We start from the raw sequence: 15296 nt of genomic DNA on the forward strand, positions 1-15296 counted from the left end.
GGATGCACCAGAGCTGTGTCATGTGTCCTCCGAGACTGGCACCCCTCCTCTATTTAACAGACACACACCTTAGTTTGTCCTGATGGCCTTTTGCAAATGCCCTCAACACACACCTGAGGCCCAGCATGTGCACCGTCCTGATGTCACTCCCAGTGTGAGGCAAGGGGGAAAGTTCCCAGATAGCATGCAGATGTGGGCCACTTGAGGGCTTGAAAAAGCTGGGCCACCAGCTTTTTCTCGTGTTTGGTCATTTCTTCAATTTTTTTTTAGCAGGTTTCCCCATCTTCGACCGCAAGATGAGTCTCAACAAGACTGGACCACTGCATGCCACCATTCAAACAGTATCTGGGGGGTACCATAATGGCCATTATCAGACCATTATTCTATGTTTTCATATTTGACGTACCATTTTATCATGGTTGTGACTCCCTAAGTGTGCAGGTTAGTCAAGGTCATAGAGTGTAAACCAGTTCTGGACAGAATTCAAATGCACAGTGGCCCACATCCGGTTGAGTGCTGGTTTATTTGGTCTGTTTTTGGTTGACGTCTGGCATTGTGATGGCTTAGTTGTGGCCCACTTTTGACAAACATGAGCGGACCGCCTAAGTGCCATCATTCCATGCTGTATGTGGGCTGGATGAACATGTCAGGTGTGGGCCAGATATGGGCCAAAAGAGTTCCTGTAATGTTATTGCATATTTCCAACTACCTGTGCCCCGAATAGTGTTCCAAAATGGGTTTACAGTCACTAAGCTCCTCTTTTCCTCCCTGTCGAGCCTAAAATAAACGCAGTCAAAAGAACTTGGTCGGATCTGGCTGAGACGTCGTGGAATCTGTGTCACAGAGAAGACGACAGAGGTGGCGGCAGCTAAAAACAGATCAGCTCTCTGACTGCAGAAGGGCCCGTCTCCTGAGAAATGGCTTCTTTCTCTTCTTCTTTTTTCTTTTTTTTTTGGTCACCAAGAGGCCCTGGAAAAATTTGAGCATGAGTTCAAATGCAAAACAAAACACACGCAAATACGCTGCGGTCCTAAAAGATGTTTCTTTATTGGAATCATCAGAATTCGCTTCTCAGCGTGTATCAAGAGAACATCTGGAGGCGTCGTTTTTTAAAAAGTAAAAAACAAACAGAAGAGGACTGAAGAGGAGACGGAAGGTGGATCTCCTCGGTTTGTGCTGATCTTAAGAGTGTGAAAGTTGAACATTTCTAGAAATCATTAAAAAAAAAACGAGATAAACAAAAGCTGTCCCTGTCCTCATGTTCTCTTGCTTTGTCTGCAACATTTAAGTTACTTACAATTGTGTTTTTTTTTTTGGGGGGGGGGGGGGGGGATTTTTAACCTCATGTGTGTTGCAAAACAAAGCTGCTGTTGGCAGTTTGAAGCCCCTCAGGGAGCTCGCACCCAAACTACCGGAAGGACGCGAGGCAGACAGAATTAACCTCACGCAGGTGCGCGCCGCAGCTGAGATATTGTTTACATAATGTACCGTGACCCGAACAGAGAGAGAAACACAGAATCCCTTCATGTAAGGGGAGCAGATGCAAATATCTTCCAGGAACATCTCTAATCCACAGTCCACTCATATAACACTCGCATTGTACTTTTATATTAGCTTTACAACACACAAGCAAACTCATTTGCAAACATTATAGTCAGTGCACCACGTGTTCGTCCCGCGGTCTCACCCAACTGGGCTAAAACTAGAACTGACCTCACTTCACTTTGTGCTCAAACTCATCGACAACATCCATTAACAGTCGTATATGTGATCCAACCACAAGCACAGTACATCTGGATTTTGTGCAAATTAAAACAAGAAAGGGAGAGAGAAGAAAAAAAGGAATTGCACCAGCCTGTTACTTCAGAATTTTCATTAAAAACTGAGGAAGTCGTATATTTTTTCCACGTTCCCTCTCTACTTTAACAAAGAGGGCTCTCGACACCACTGACTCACACTAAGGAGGGAAAAACCACACGAGTCAGTCGCACAAGGGCTCAATGTGTGTGTGTGTGTGTGTGTGTGTGTGTGTGTGTGTGTCAGTGCTGGAACAGGGAGTTGGCCTTACACACTAAGTTTTTCAGGGCAGATCTGTTGACCTGTTGCAGACAGCTGGTTTTCAAACACTCACACACACACCTACAGACAGTCAGACATCCCTCGTCCACAGAGGAAATCCACCAAACTTGTATTGGGTGTATTGTTGGTTGTAAACTGGCACTGGTCAAGAGAGTACCGCAGAGAGGACACCTCTCTGGCTGTCTAAAGGCCCGACGGCCTCGTCACCGTATGGCTTCGTGGGGGAAAGGTCTGGCGGAGGGTGATGGGAGAAGAGAGAAGGAGGCGATTTGATCGTATAAAACCACTAAGATAATTTGGGTGTTTGTCTCCAGCCACCTGGAGAGTGTGCTTAAAGTTTTCGCGTCGCCAGTTGTGCCCTTTTCTCCCCCCCGTGACCCCGGCTCAGACCCTTCCTCTGCGGACCCGCCCCTCTCATTTCTCCATGAGCGACAGCTGGATGATGCGCTGCAGCTCCTCCTCCTCCCGCCGCCGCCGCAGGTCCGCCTCCTTCTGCTCCCGGGCCGAGATCTCCATGGCGATGCGCAGCTGCTCGTCGTAGCTGCAGGCCGGCGGCTGCTTCTTGGAGGGGGTGGAGCAGAGGCTGGAGGGGGGGCGGGGCTTGTGCTGGGGGGTCCTAAGGCAGAGGGAGAGAAAAGAGAAACATGAGTTATTTATTTGTTTTTATTGCATAATTGAACATAACATATAAACAGGAAAATATTGCATCACAGTAGGACAAAAGGTAGTTACAAAAATAAAATATATTTCACCATTTTAAATTAGAGATCCATAAACAAAAGAAGTCAAATAAAAGAGCTTGAGGTAAATGATTTAAATTAAATTATATTCTTCACATCATCTTCTTGTTTTGCTGGCTTTAGAATTCATACAATTTTCCAAAGATCCTAAATAGGATGAAAAGAGTGCTTTAAATACAATAAGGTTTGGATGCTGGTGTGTAAATGTAGTACAATGAATATGAAATTTAGCAAATATTAAAAGAAGGTTGATAATATAAAATTTTCCTGGATTTCTTTCCTCATTTTGAGTCAGATCAAATAAAACATGCTGGATGTTCAGTTTGTAATAAAAGTCAATTTTGTTGTTTATAAAATTATTTAGGTCAATCCAAAAGACGTGAGAGTAGGTGCAATCCCAAAATAAATGAGAAACACGAGTTAAGCAACGAGTGAATCGCACTGCATGACAGCGTGGAAAGGGATTAAAATGACACTCAAATCAGCAGTAATATAAACTATAAATCATGGAAAAGTACCATCAAAGCAACAAGATCAGAAAAGTTCTATGTTTACACAATGCCAAGGAGGAAAGACACCTGCAATGATGTGAGGAAAAGCAACTGTTGCTGCCCATCAATCAGGGAAGGGTTACATTTCCAAACAACACTTTACTTCAACCTTTCTCACTTCTATAGTGAGAAAGATTATTCACGATTGGAAAATATTCAAGACGGTTGCAAATTGTCCCAGGAGTTCACTCCAAGGTCAGATTTGGCAAAAATTACAAAACACTCAAGGGGCTACATCTCAGACTCCACAGGCCTCAGTTAGCATGTTAAATGTTAAAGTTCACTATGGTACAGTTTGAAAAAGACTGTTTCGCAGGAGAAAGCCTCTTCCCTCTAAAAAAAAAAAAAAAAAAAAAACATGGCTTAGATTTGTAAAGTTACATCTTAAAAAAAACAAAAGACTTCTGGAACAATGTCCTTTAGACAGATGAGACTAAAGGGGAGATGTTTGGCTGTAATGATCAGATTTTTAAACGCATGCATCACACACTGTGATGTGTGTTTTTGTTCATCTGAGGCTGTATTTCACTCATTGTAAGACCAAGTAAGGGTAAGATGGGCTCTTATTACGTCCTGAAACATAAAACCATATCATTGGAGGAGAAGTGCTTTCTTTTTCCTCATTTCTTATTGCTTTGGTGCAAACACACGGCACGGAAGCAAACGGTGACAACCGAGAAAGTTAGCAGGCCACAGGTCGCCTGTGATAGCAGGAAACTCCTCTCCTGCACTCAAGCTGACAAAAAAAGACAAGGAAAACAAACATACATAAAGCCGTGCGGAGGAGATAAGAGATGAGAGAAGAATAGCAGGATGGATAAGAAAATAGAGCGACAGGAATACAGGATGTAAGGCGAGGATAGAAGGACAGAGCTACAGAACGGGGAAATATACAATGGAGGACCGCAAGAATAAGAATGCATGACAGGACCGAGAGGAAGTCCGAGACAGGGGAATGGCAGGATATTTCCCCGTTATGCTGACAGTCCTGTAGGCTAACATTCTTTTTGTTAGAGGATTTTTTTGCCCATAGATGAAAGTACCACTCTTTTTCTATTCATCGAAGCTTTTATCAAACTTTTCTGCGGTTCTCGATAACAGAAGGGTCAGTTATTGGGCTGAAACATGCAGATGTAAAGAACATTTACTTCTGACCTGTCGAGGCGGCTGGGGTCGCAGGACAGGGTGTGCGTTCCGGGCTTGCTATTGGTCAGCGCCTCCCAGATGGTCACCTAGAAATGCAGAGGAGGCAGCACAGGAAATCAGAGAGAGGAAGGACAGAAAGACTGAGGGCTTCGTGAAACAACAGCATCCTCCCTCCTGATGGCGTCTTCCTGTCAATCTACACTAAAGTGCGAACGTACCTCACACAAAATTAAAATCCCGTTCCAGCACTCATCAATCCCCTAAAATCTCAATCCAAAAATTGTACATTTAATAAATTATTGCCACGTTAAAATGGCCCAAGGCTATGACTACAACTTATCCTCATTCTCAAGAAGTGGAAGCTAAATTGTACAATGTGGCACGCAAGTGGAAGCACCAGAAAAGTCATTGCAATCTCTTTCTATCGCTTTCAACAATATTAGAAATGCACAGCTCAGAGCCACGGCTGCCAGAAGCTAAGGCGGCCATGTCACTACCCAATAAGAGTCGGGAGATAGCAGAATAAAGTAGATCGTATTGCTACGATCATGAGAACAGTATTTCTGTCACCTCTGTGCCAAAACCTTAACCTTGTTCACAGCAATAACTACTTGAGATAATAATAATAACAAAATATTCAAGATACACCATGTTTAGGCCATGTTTGCGTAATGGGCATCTGTCCCGCCTGCAGAATTGGATTTATTTCGTTTGCCTCTGGGTGTTCAGATGAAAATGCCTTGTCTTAATCAAAGTTTAATTTGCCAATACAATACATCATAAAGCTAACAGTCGAACAAAAAAAGTAAAAAAAAAAAAGAAAAGAAAGGACTTTCCGAGGCTGACATATTACTATATAAATGCTGTGAATAACTCTGAGCCCACACAAAGCTCCGGGTTCTCTAGTCTAGTGCACTAGATCTGCCACGGCAAACAAATTTCTAACATTCAGGATAGAGAAAAACTTCATGAAAATAAATTAAGAATGAAAAGAGTTTTGTATTTCCACGCAGGGCTCAGATTTCACATGCAAATCTATCCTACGTGGCGGATGAGCGCTCTGGTGGCAGCTAGCAGGGCAGCAGTCGCTGGCTCATAAGGACTGTGAGTGGTGCATCTCTAACATTGTTGAAAGCAATGAAAAAGTAAACACAGAAACACTCTGATGTTCGCATCAGAGCAACTAGTCGGAGGCGGTTCCTCCGATCATCTGTGTGCTACACTCGGGCTGTCTAAATGTGCCTTTGTAAGACTGTAGGTGGCGCTAAGCTGATTCAAAGTAGAAATCCTCCAAACATTGCATTTATGCCTGATTTTGTTCAGATTACATCTGGCAACACAGGATTAAGGATTTAAGGATATGTTAACAGTGTTATAAAAGAATAGATCTTTAAGAAAGGGGGGCAGAACAACATTTTTTAAAGTGAGACCTCTTCTTGTTTGTTTTGGAGAAAGAAAGTAGGGAAAATAGACTAAAAATAGCGGTTGTCCCCAAATCACTGTGAAAACTACAGAGCTTCAGATTCTGTTTCATTCCAGTTTTCCGTCTTCAACTCACAAATGACTTTCTGGAGGTCAACAACTGATCGATTTGTGCTGCAGTAAAATCTGTAACACACACCGTGTCAGCTGTGTAATCCTTTGATGCCCGTCTCGCTTTAATATTCCAGCCGCAATTAAAAGCCTCATCTCCTCTGTCAGCACTGTTTGAAGCACCTGTTAAGCTGCTAACAACAGCAGGCTGCTGGGGATGACTTTACAGAGCCCGGTCTCCTCTCCCTCTCATCCCCTTTGTTTCTCAGCTAAAAGAAACTCTTTTGAGGATGTTCTTTGAGCTGTCTCAACAAACCTATTTATACCTCAATCTCTGCACCCCGAGAAGAAAGAAGAAAGCCAGGGGACCAATCAGGTCCAGAATCTGAATCAGAGATTTGAAAACAGCTCTTATCCCGAGGCAGAGTTAAATAAAATAGGTCTGGGCTCCACATATCGGAAGCAATTTATCCTCCTTATTGATTTTACTTCACCTTTGAGTGTTTTTACTTTAAAATGCGCTGCTTTTTCCATACTTCAGTGCATGCAGGCGCCTGGTCTTGCTTGACTCATTGTTGAATCTATTGCTGTGTTTTATAGGCAAGAACACTGTCCACCATGATTGATAAGGCACCAAAACTTGAAAACTAAAAATGTTGCTATCCCCCGGTTCATTGATCCACAATACCGTCTTGGCTGCTACTATTTTCTCCACCTTGTCCTCTACCTTGACAGAGGAAATGTACACTAAAGACTTTGATTCATTTGATGGATTCACTTTGGTGAGGGTCACTTTCTGTCATTCACGTTGGCTCAGACATGTGAAATACAACACCAAAAAAAACACAAGATGTCACAATAGATCAGAAGAGTTTGAAGTAGATGCCAATGCAGACAAAAATCTAAAGTGAAAGCTCACACTGTGCCTCACAAGCAGCTTTCGTGTCTTTTTTCACTATGATTAAGCCAGCTGATTTGCTGTGTGTGCGAAATCCAAAGGCTTTTTTTTTATTATTATCAATCAACATTAGTTTGTTGGTTCCTGGAATAATTAGCTAAAAGCAAAAAAAAAAAAAAGTTTTTAGAGACTTCCACTGTGTCACCATCCCTCAGAGAGCAGAAGCTGCTCCAGGATGCCAACACAGAGTGTGAGCATAGACATAAATTAGGGAGATCTGTGTCTGGGAGCTTGACAAGCGGATGAGAAAGGCCAGGAGGTCCATTCTCTGGTGAACTTGGGACTTGTGTTGAATGCTAATTGTTTAGATTCATGGCTGTTTTTTCATTGTCATTTTCTATTAGAGGAGGCAATACATTTTCCACAAACAGTTTAGTTGCATTAAATTATTGTGAAAAGTTATTGTTCTCACTATAATTATGACTTAAGGCCTCGGTATGCTTCTCCGTCGCTATCCATCAATCCGACTCCGTGGTCTAAACCTTTCGAAGTTCTCCGTCGGGCTGTCGGATACGCATCATCATCATCAACTTTATTATATAGCCTTTTAACACAGCCGTAGCTGAAACAAAGTGCTGTACAACACAAAATAAAACAAGGCTTAAAACACAAGAACAATGTAAAAACAACAATAAACAAAAACAATATTAAAATAATAAAAACAATAAAACAATACTAGAAACAGAGTCTCATGCTGGGTTAAAAGCCAGGGAATAAAAATGGGTCTTAAGACGGGTTTTAAAAATGGGCAGTGAAGGGGCCTGTCTAATGTGAAACGGGAGGTTGTTCCACAGTTTTGGACCGGCAGTGGAAAAGGCTCTGTCTCCTCTGAGCTTCCGCTTGGCCCTCGGTACCTCCAGGAGCAGCTGATCAGCTGACCTGAGGCATCGGGCAGGAGCATACGGATGGAACAGCTCAGAGAGGTAAGGCGGGGCGAGTCCATTTAAAGATTTAAAAACAAATAAAAGAATCTTAAAATGGACTCTAAAATGCACAGGCAGCCAGTGGAGGGAGGCTAAAATGGGAGTGATGTGCTCCCTCTTACGTGTTCCAGTTAGGAGGCGAGCGGCAGCGTTTTGGACCAACTGGAGACGTGTGAGGGAGGACTGGCTGACTCCAAGATAAAGTGCATTGCAGTATTCCAGCCGTGATGTGATGAAGGCGTGGATTACTGTCTCAAAGTGCGTGCGTGCGAGGAAGGGCTTCACCTTTGCCAGCTGCCTGAGATAAAAAAAGCTGGACTTCACTACTGCACAAATTTGCCGGTCCAATTTAAAATCACTGTCCATCTTAAAACCCAAGTTTGTGACTGTTGGCTTCCTGTATTGCACCAAGGGGCCCAAGTCAACAGGAGGGGATTCACAGGAGCCACTGGGACCAAACACCATCACTTCTGTCTTCTTCTCGTTAAATTTTAAAAAGTTTAAGGAGATCCAGACTTTAATGTCTTCAAGACATAACAGAAGTGGCTTCAGAGAGAAAGCATTTTTCTTCTTTAGGGGCACATAGATCTGGCTGTCATCAGCATAGCAATGGAAAGAGATACCATGCTTTCTCAGGATGGAACCCAGGGGCAGCAAGTACAGAGAAAAAAGCAGGGGCCCTAAAATTGAACCCTGCGGAACCCCATATGACAGCGGAGCAGAGCAATGCAATTCACCTCCCGATCAGTAGGCGTCACTACGTTAGACGACCCAATCTCGGGACGTCTATCGTGAAAGTCGTTGATTGATTGTTTACCTTCCGGCTCCGTTCCACTGCTCACAGTGAACGATGGCGACCGAGAGAGGAAGACTGTTGTTGGAGTTGGAGCTTATTGATATTGAAATGCAAATAATTTTGACCAAATGTTGACCGGCGCACAGTAAACTCTTTCAAAAATGGCGGTGTTGTTGTTCTGAGAGGAAGGAGCTAAACCGAAAAAGTGATTCCGGAAATGATGTTGTTAGCCGACCAATCACAACCCTTGCTTTCTCCGCGAGTCTCCGTCGCCTCGACAGGAATTTTGGCCGACGAACATAATTAATCATAGCCTGGCGACGCCATCCTACGTACTTCCACCCAAAGATTTTGGCTCCGCACATAGTCTGGCCAAATCCCCCTACCTCGGTTCGCTCAGTGTTTTGCCAATCAGCAAACAGTTGCGAGTGGTGACGCAGAACTCACGCGCGGAGTCCATTGTAGTCCATATAATTGTAGTTCAACCGCAGCGGAAATAAACATGGCGACGGAAGAACGCTAGAAGCTATCCATGAAGTTGTCTCAACCCTGGAGAGCATTACACAATTAAAACAAGAGCAAGAGGAATGCCTCGTCAATTTTGTTAGTGGCAAGGATGTCGTAGCTCTCCTTCCAACTGGCTTTGGGAAAAGTTTGATTTATCAAATGGTACCGGTATAATGAAAGCGGATGTGGGAAGCGTGATTCGCGAGCTAGAGCCTTGCGAGAGTAAGCATGAACCTCGGCGCATAACCTACGTCCTTTCTAAACATTACTGATTGGTTAAGGGAACTCCAATGAATTTAAGTTGCTGGGTAAGGTCCCGCCCTCCATGGAAACGGATTCCTCTTGGGTTTTTCCAGACTGTTTGACGGAGTCAACAGTCGGCTTTCGCCCAGGCTAAATTAATCAGGCTTTAGTCTATGTTTTTTTGGACGTAATGTTTTTTTTTCTTTCTGGTTTTGTAGACCATTATAGTGTCAAGTAGAATGTGTAAAATACACTTTCAAAGTTTTTAACTAAGAGTTTCAATGAGTTTGCATCCATATCACAGCTAATGAAAACTATGGATGCTAATCAAGTTAGCTTTAGCATTTGCTGAAAACTCCTCAGTCTCTTAAAAATATGTTCTCTTTAAGGTCTAAACAGACAGCAATGAGAAAATGCTAAACTTACTCTCAACATTTTCAAATAACTTAAGAAAAACTGTTTCGGCGTAAGTGACCCATAGCTTTGATATTAGCCACTATAGCAAAGCTATAGCAGTTACCTATCATGCCTGGCAACGCCCCTACTGTCCTTGATTTTTGAGTCATTTCAAATAACAAATTGTCCTATTCACCTGTTCCCTTTTAAATCACAAGAGCTAGAGAAATAGAGAAAATAGATCCTGTCATGTTCGCATTATCTTCATATAAACCTAGAGGACAGGAATGAGAGCCCCATTTTGTTTTAGTTTTACCTTTAAAAAAGACAAATTTTCTATAGATTTACAGAGGTTCATCTAACATTTTTGTTATAGTAGCAACACCAACTAAATATTGCTTCCCAACTAAAAGAAAAGAAAAAAAATAAACAGCTAACACTCAGTATCATCTGGCATTTGTTTTTTTTTTGTGAGAAAAGGCCTGGCACTCAAATCCAGGTCAGACAACCCATTAGCAGTTGCAGGTATTTATCACGTATCAAGTCTGATTACATTGGAGGAAACACGACAATTGTGTTGCCAGGCTTATTCTCACTGAGTTGGATGAGCTTAGAGCTGCAAGGGCGAGCTCAACCTCGAAATAAGCTTTAAAACTTAATTTACGGACATCTCACATGTACACCTCAGACAGGATGAACAATCTGAGGATACAATGGATCTATTTCACCATCTAAACAGATAAGTGGTGTGTGGGATTGGCTCCCAACAACTAATTAAACGCCGATTTCTGTATGGTGGTTCTTTTATTTCAGAATAGACGATGATCTCTCAAGAGTTACCTGATCATATTCAGATCCAGCCTCCAGGAGACTCTGTTGTATAGCAAACTGTAGCAAGTCTTCCTCCTCATCCCTCATGCTGTCTCTCTGTTTGCCTCCTAGCATGGTGTATCCAGGCGGGGGCTCGAACACACACAAGGGAATCTCTCCGGCTCGGCACGACACTGTTTCACACAGGGGGGGAGGAAAAGGGCAAAAAATGGAAGGGAGTGTTATCTGACGTTATAGGAAACTAAAGGAGATGAGTGGAAGAGGAAACACAGGAATCATTTCTGAGCAAAAGATCGAGATATGAAGAGCCCTATGATGTAGCCCTTCATTTTCTCTCTACTATATTATGAAGAAAATAATTACACTACTCAGCCGTGAGTGCTTTAATAGCACTGCAACTCAAGCGACTCAAGGTGGATTATTTCTGCATGATAACATCAGGGATTTCCAAAGCAGCAACACAAGGAGTTATGCCTATGTTGATTTGAACTCAAAGAACAAAACCAGGCATTAAAAGTCAGTGATAAAAACTGCTCATAACCCCATCAAGCAGCCCTGTTTATACACTGGAAAAAATCTAAATCTTACCAAGTATATTTTTCTCATTGAGTATCTCATTACACTTATATATAAGTCTAAGATACAATTGCCTAACAAGTACCATTTCAGCAAGATATAGGGACTTGTTTTAATACAATACATCTTGAATATCTTGTTAAGTGAGTGAAAAAGTCTTGAAAACATCTTGTTTTGAGTCATATTTCACATGAAACAAGCTTTTTTTTTTCCTTTGAAGAGGTTTTTAAGCTAATTTCAAGATCACTTTTAACTCAAAAGTCTTAAATATCATATTGTATTTCAAGAAATCTTGACAAGCAGATTTTCACTAGTTCCATTGGTAGATTTTTTTTTTGCTTACGAGGGGCATTTCTCCTCCCAGTGTAAAGTAAAGATTCCTGCAGCAAATATTAGTGTGGATTTATAAAGCGGCTTGTCAGGAAAAAAAAAGATGGAGCGTGAACAGCTGAGACTCATCAGTAACGACATCAGCTGAGGAGCGGGGTGTTTGGAAATATGGTGGGAGCGCCGTCTCACTGGTGGAGCTGGAGCTGGAGACGCTGGAGGAGTCACTGCCTGGAGACGGGGTGTCTGTCCTCGGGGTGTCCCTCTGTCCATCCCCCTCCACCCCAATTTCGTTGTCAGTGCGGCCGCCGGTTCCTTCCTCACAGCCGTTCAGGTTGCTGAAGGTGATCCTGGCGTTTAGGATGTGGTACAGGGGGATTTCTGCAGGGAATGGAAAGAACCATCTTTTATCAGCGTTTTTTTTTAAAATGATTAATCTATCCCGTCCTGTAACTCCCTCTCTGAATTCATGTCACTCCCTCTGTCTCGTGTTTATTAGCTTTTCATTTTCCTGTCAACCCCCCTCCGTCATTCATCCAACCATCTTCCCCACCCGGCGCTCACCGATTTTGACAGGGAAGCCGGGCGGCAACCGCAGAGTGATGAAGTCGCGCAGCTTAGCGAACAGAGCGTTCGAGATCGCCATGAGGTCGATGATGGGCACCACTTGCTCTGCCAGGGACAGAGGATGGGACTCGCACATCCACAACTTGGCTTTAAACCTGGAAACAAGAACACACACTCTGAAGATACTGGTGACCGGTGACAAAGGAAGGAGTTCGTTGATGAACATCACCCACTTCCGACTGGAGTAGAATTAAAGCAATGCATGTCCTCCATCAGACAGTTCTTTGGCCAGAGGTACATGAAGACACTGATTACATCAGCTAACAGCGTCTGTCTGCAAGCTGCTGAGTCGTGTTCAAATCCAGCTCGATCAATTCTTATACTCTAATTTGTGCGATAATGAACACAGAATTGAGAGGCAGGTCGAATGGCGCAAAGAATTTATCCTCATCATGTCCAGTCACTCTTCAGTTAGTGGTGGAGAATGATGGAGCAGACAGCTGAAAATGACAGGCAGACCAACAGTCAGAGGAAGACTGGATAGAGTGTAAAGTTGTTTGGCAGGCGGGTGAAAGAGACTCAGTTCATAAATGTAATCAATACGTCACGTTACAGTCGTCTTTCACCTCTGGAGCCCAAGTCCTGTTTGAGTTCTAATTTTCACAATTTCTTTACGTTTTCCTCTTGAGAGCCACAGTAGGATTCCTTCATGTTTTGTTTTTAATATACCGGAGTGAGGACAATGTGCTATGAGTCATCCCCTTTGGATGAGAGAGAATTTTCTACAATTAAATGAAGACAAAACTGAGATCATTCTGTTTGGGAGCAAAGAGAAGAGGGTCAGCGTTGGTACATATCTTGAGACTCGGGACCTTACAATCACTGACCAAGTTGGTAACCTCGGAGTGTTGATAGACTCAGATCTGACTTTCAGCAGCCACATCAAAGCTGTCACCAAGGCAGCTTTTTACCACCTCAGAAACATCAACAGAATTAAAGGTTTCCTCTCCCAAAAAGACCAGGAGAAGCCCAAAATACATCTGTGATATGTTCATAGAATATAAACCCAGCAGAGCTCTTAGATCCAAGGACTCAGGTCAGCTGGTCCAGTCCAGAGTCCAGACTAAACATGGAGAAGCAGCATTTAGCTGTTATGCTGCAAATAAGTGGAACAAACTGCCAGTGGAATTTAAACCTTCACCAAATGTAGACATTTTTAAATCCAGGTTAAAGACATTTCTGTTCTCATGTGTCTATGCATGAAATATCTTTTAACTTATCTAGACTGTTGCTTGTTTTTAAATTCATTTAAATTATTTTATTTGTTTCTCTTTATATTCTTTTATGTATTTTTAATGCTTCTTACACTCCCTGCTGCAATGCTTTTATTTTATGTAAAGCACTTTGAACTGTTTGTACATGAAATGTGCTATACAAATAAATTTGATTTGATTTGATTTGATCCAGCTAGAGCCATAGCAGACTGCGGAGACAGACTCCCTAACTGCTTGACTCCGCAGCAGCTTTGTGAAAGCCGCCATCCTGACGTGTAGAAATAAGCGGCGGGCAGCTGCCAAGAAAGGTTCATTCTACCCCGACTATTCTATGCCTTTTGTTTTGTAAGCGTTGACACTTCAGAGTTAGTTTTGTGGGGCCTTCTCTGAAGCCTACACGACTGCCTGTCAGTGTTCCTGTCCGCCTGTGTCACCTCTGGGTCTTGGTGGTGAGCTGGCACGGGTGGCCGATGTCCCTCAGAGTTAGTGACGAGCTGGGGTTGAAGTACTCCTCAGCCGTCAGCGCCGCAGGGTTTGTCACTGCAGGGGACGACATCTGAGTCACCAGAGCCTGGAGAAAGTAAATAGCGAATGAATAATGAATGTTTGCAAGAAAACAAGAGAATTACTATTTGTCATCAGTGGCCCAAAGTTTACTTTGGTCAGATTTGAGGCTCTTCAAATTTATTTATCTGTTTGTTTATTTCCTATTCCCTGCAGGGCAACAAAAAGCCTTTCCCACTGCTTTGGCTTGCAAGAGCTGGGGATGCTGATAAGCTGACAGAGTAAAAGTTGAGCTGATTTGTAGGGTGCTTGAATTTAATGCTGGGCAAGCTATATGCTCAGTACTTCGTAACATCCCCTTTGGCAAATATCACAGCTCAAAGACAGTTTTTAAAGGGTGTCAGTTCTCATTTGTTTTTGGGTTTTTGTGTGTGTGTGTGTGTGTGTGTGTGTGTGTGTGTGCATTATTCCTGCAAAAGGTGTTCCTGTATAAACTTAATCTTTTTTTTCCCAGTGCTTTCACGTTGCCAGTAGTCACACATTTATCCTCAAAGCTCTGCAGGCTGAAATGTATCAAGATTTGGACCAGAAACTGCCACTGACTCTCTGGGGACACGCCTGTATCTATGACAACATGCGGTTAGAACAGGCTGTGTTGCACAACTTTCTGAGATTATAAAGCAAGTTTATTATTTCTGATTGTACCATGGATGTCAGCCCCACACAGAGGAACTAAGAGGGAGCTGCCACAGATGCTTCCTTCTAAGAAAAAGTGACCTGTTCATACTTTAGTTGCCACATTCCACTTGCACAAAGGTGTTTTGTTCCCATCAATGCCGATCTGAGCGGTAGCTGATAAAAACCCATGACTATCTCAAAGTCTTTTGATGCAGGATTTGAGGCCTCCCTTTTGCACTCAAAAGCCAAAATACAAGTGTAAAAATGCTTGAGATTCTTGTTTGATCGTTCGTCCATGTACCGCTTTGTTTAAGTCTATCCACAGATTTACACTGTTGGTCAGTGTCAAGTTGTGGGCTGTTGAAAAACCCTAAACATGTGACTATAAATCCGTTTTGGTTTTTGAAGGTCTTTCAAAGATAGGTTCCAAATTGCCTCGAGCAATCCTAGAAGCAGTTTTTTTCTCTCAAAGCCTACAGTTTATTAAGCCTCAGCACTAATAAAGCTTTGAAATGTGTACAAATTGGCTTGTCTAAAAAGTGACTTTGAATTAGCTGTAGTCCGAGCAAGCTAACTACACCAAGAGACCTTGATAAAAGTTACCTGAGGGCTAAATTTTTCAGAAAGTCCATACTACTTGAACAAACAGGGAAAAATGAAATTCACG

At 42.7% G+C, this 15296-nt stretch overlaps 1 protein-coding gene across 1 annotated transcript in view; it reads right to left on the reverse strand.

Annotated features, from left to right (window-relative positions):
* Positions 1 to 1319: 1319 nt before the first annotated feature.
* ankrd13b (ankyrin repeat domain 13B) overlaps positions 1320 to 15296 on the reverse strand; it is a 50915-nt gene continuing 36938 nt past the window's right edge. Inside the window, exons 10-15 of the mRNA XM_075473908.1 lie at positions 13882 to 14018; positions 12171 to 12328; positions 11799 to 11987; positions 10713 to 10876; positions 4526 to 4602; positions 1320 to 2695 (exon numbers count right to left, since the gene is read on the reverse strand). Coding sequence (XP_075330023.1) covers positions 2494 to 2695; positions 4526 to 4602; positions 10713 to 10876; positions 11799 to 11987; positions 12171 to 12328; positions 13882 to 14018 — 927 coding nt within the window. The 3' untranslated portion in view covers positions 1320 to 2493. The remainder of the gene's footprint in view (positions 2696 to 4525; positions 4603 to 10712; positions 10877 to 11798; positions 11988 to 12170; positions 12329 to 13881; positions 14019 to 15296) is intronic.

Source organism: Odontesthes bonariensis, chromosome 9 (assembly GCF_027942865.1).
Source record: "Odontesthes bonariensis isolate fOdoBon6 chromosome 9, fOdoBon6.hap1, whole genome shotgun sequence".
Classification (NCBI taxonomy): domain Eukaryota; kingdom Metazoa; phylum Chordata; class Actinopteri; order Atheriniformes; family Atherinopsidae; genus Odontesthes; species Odontesthes bonariensis.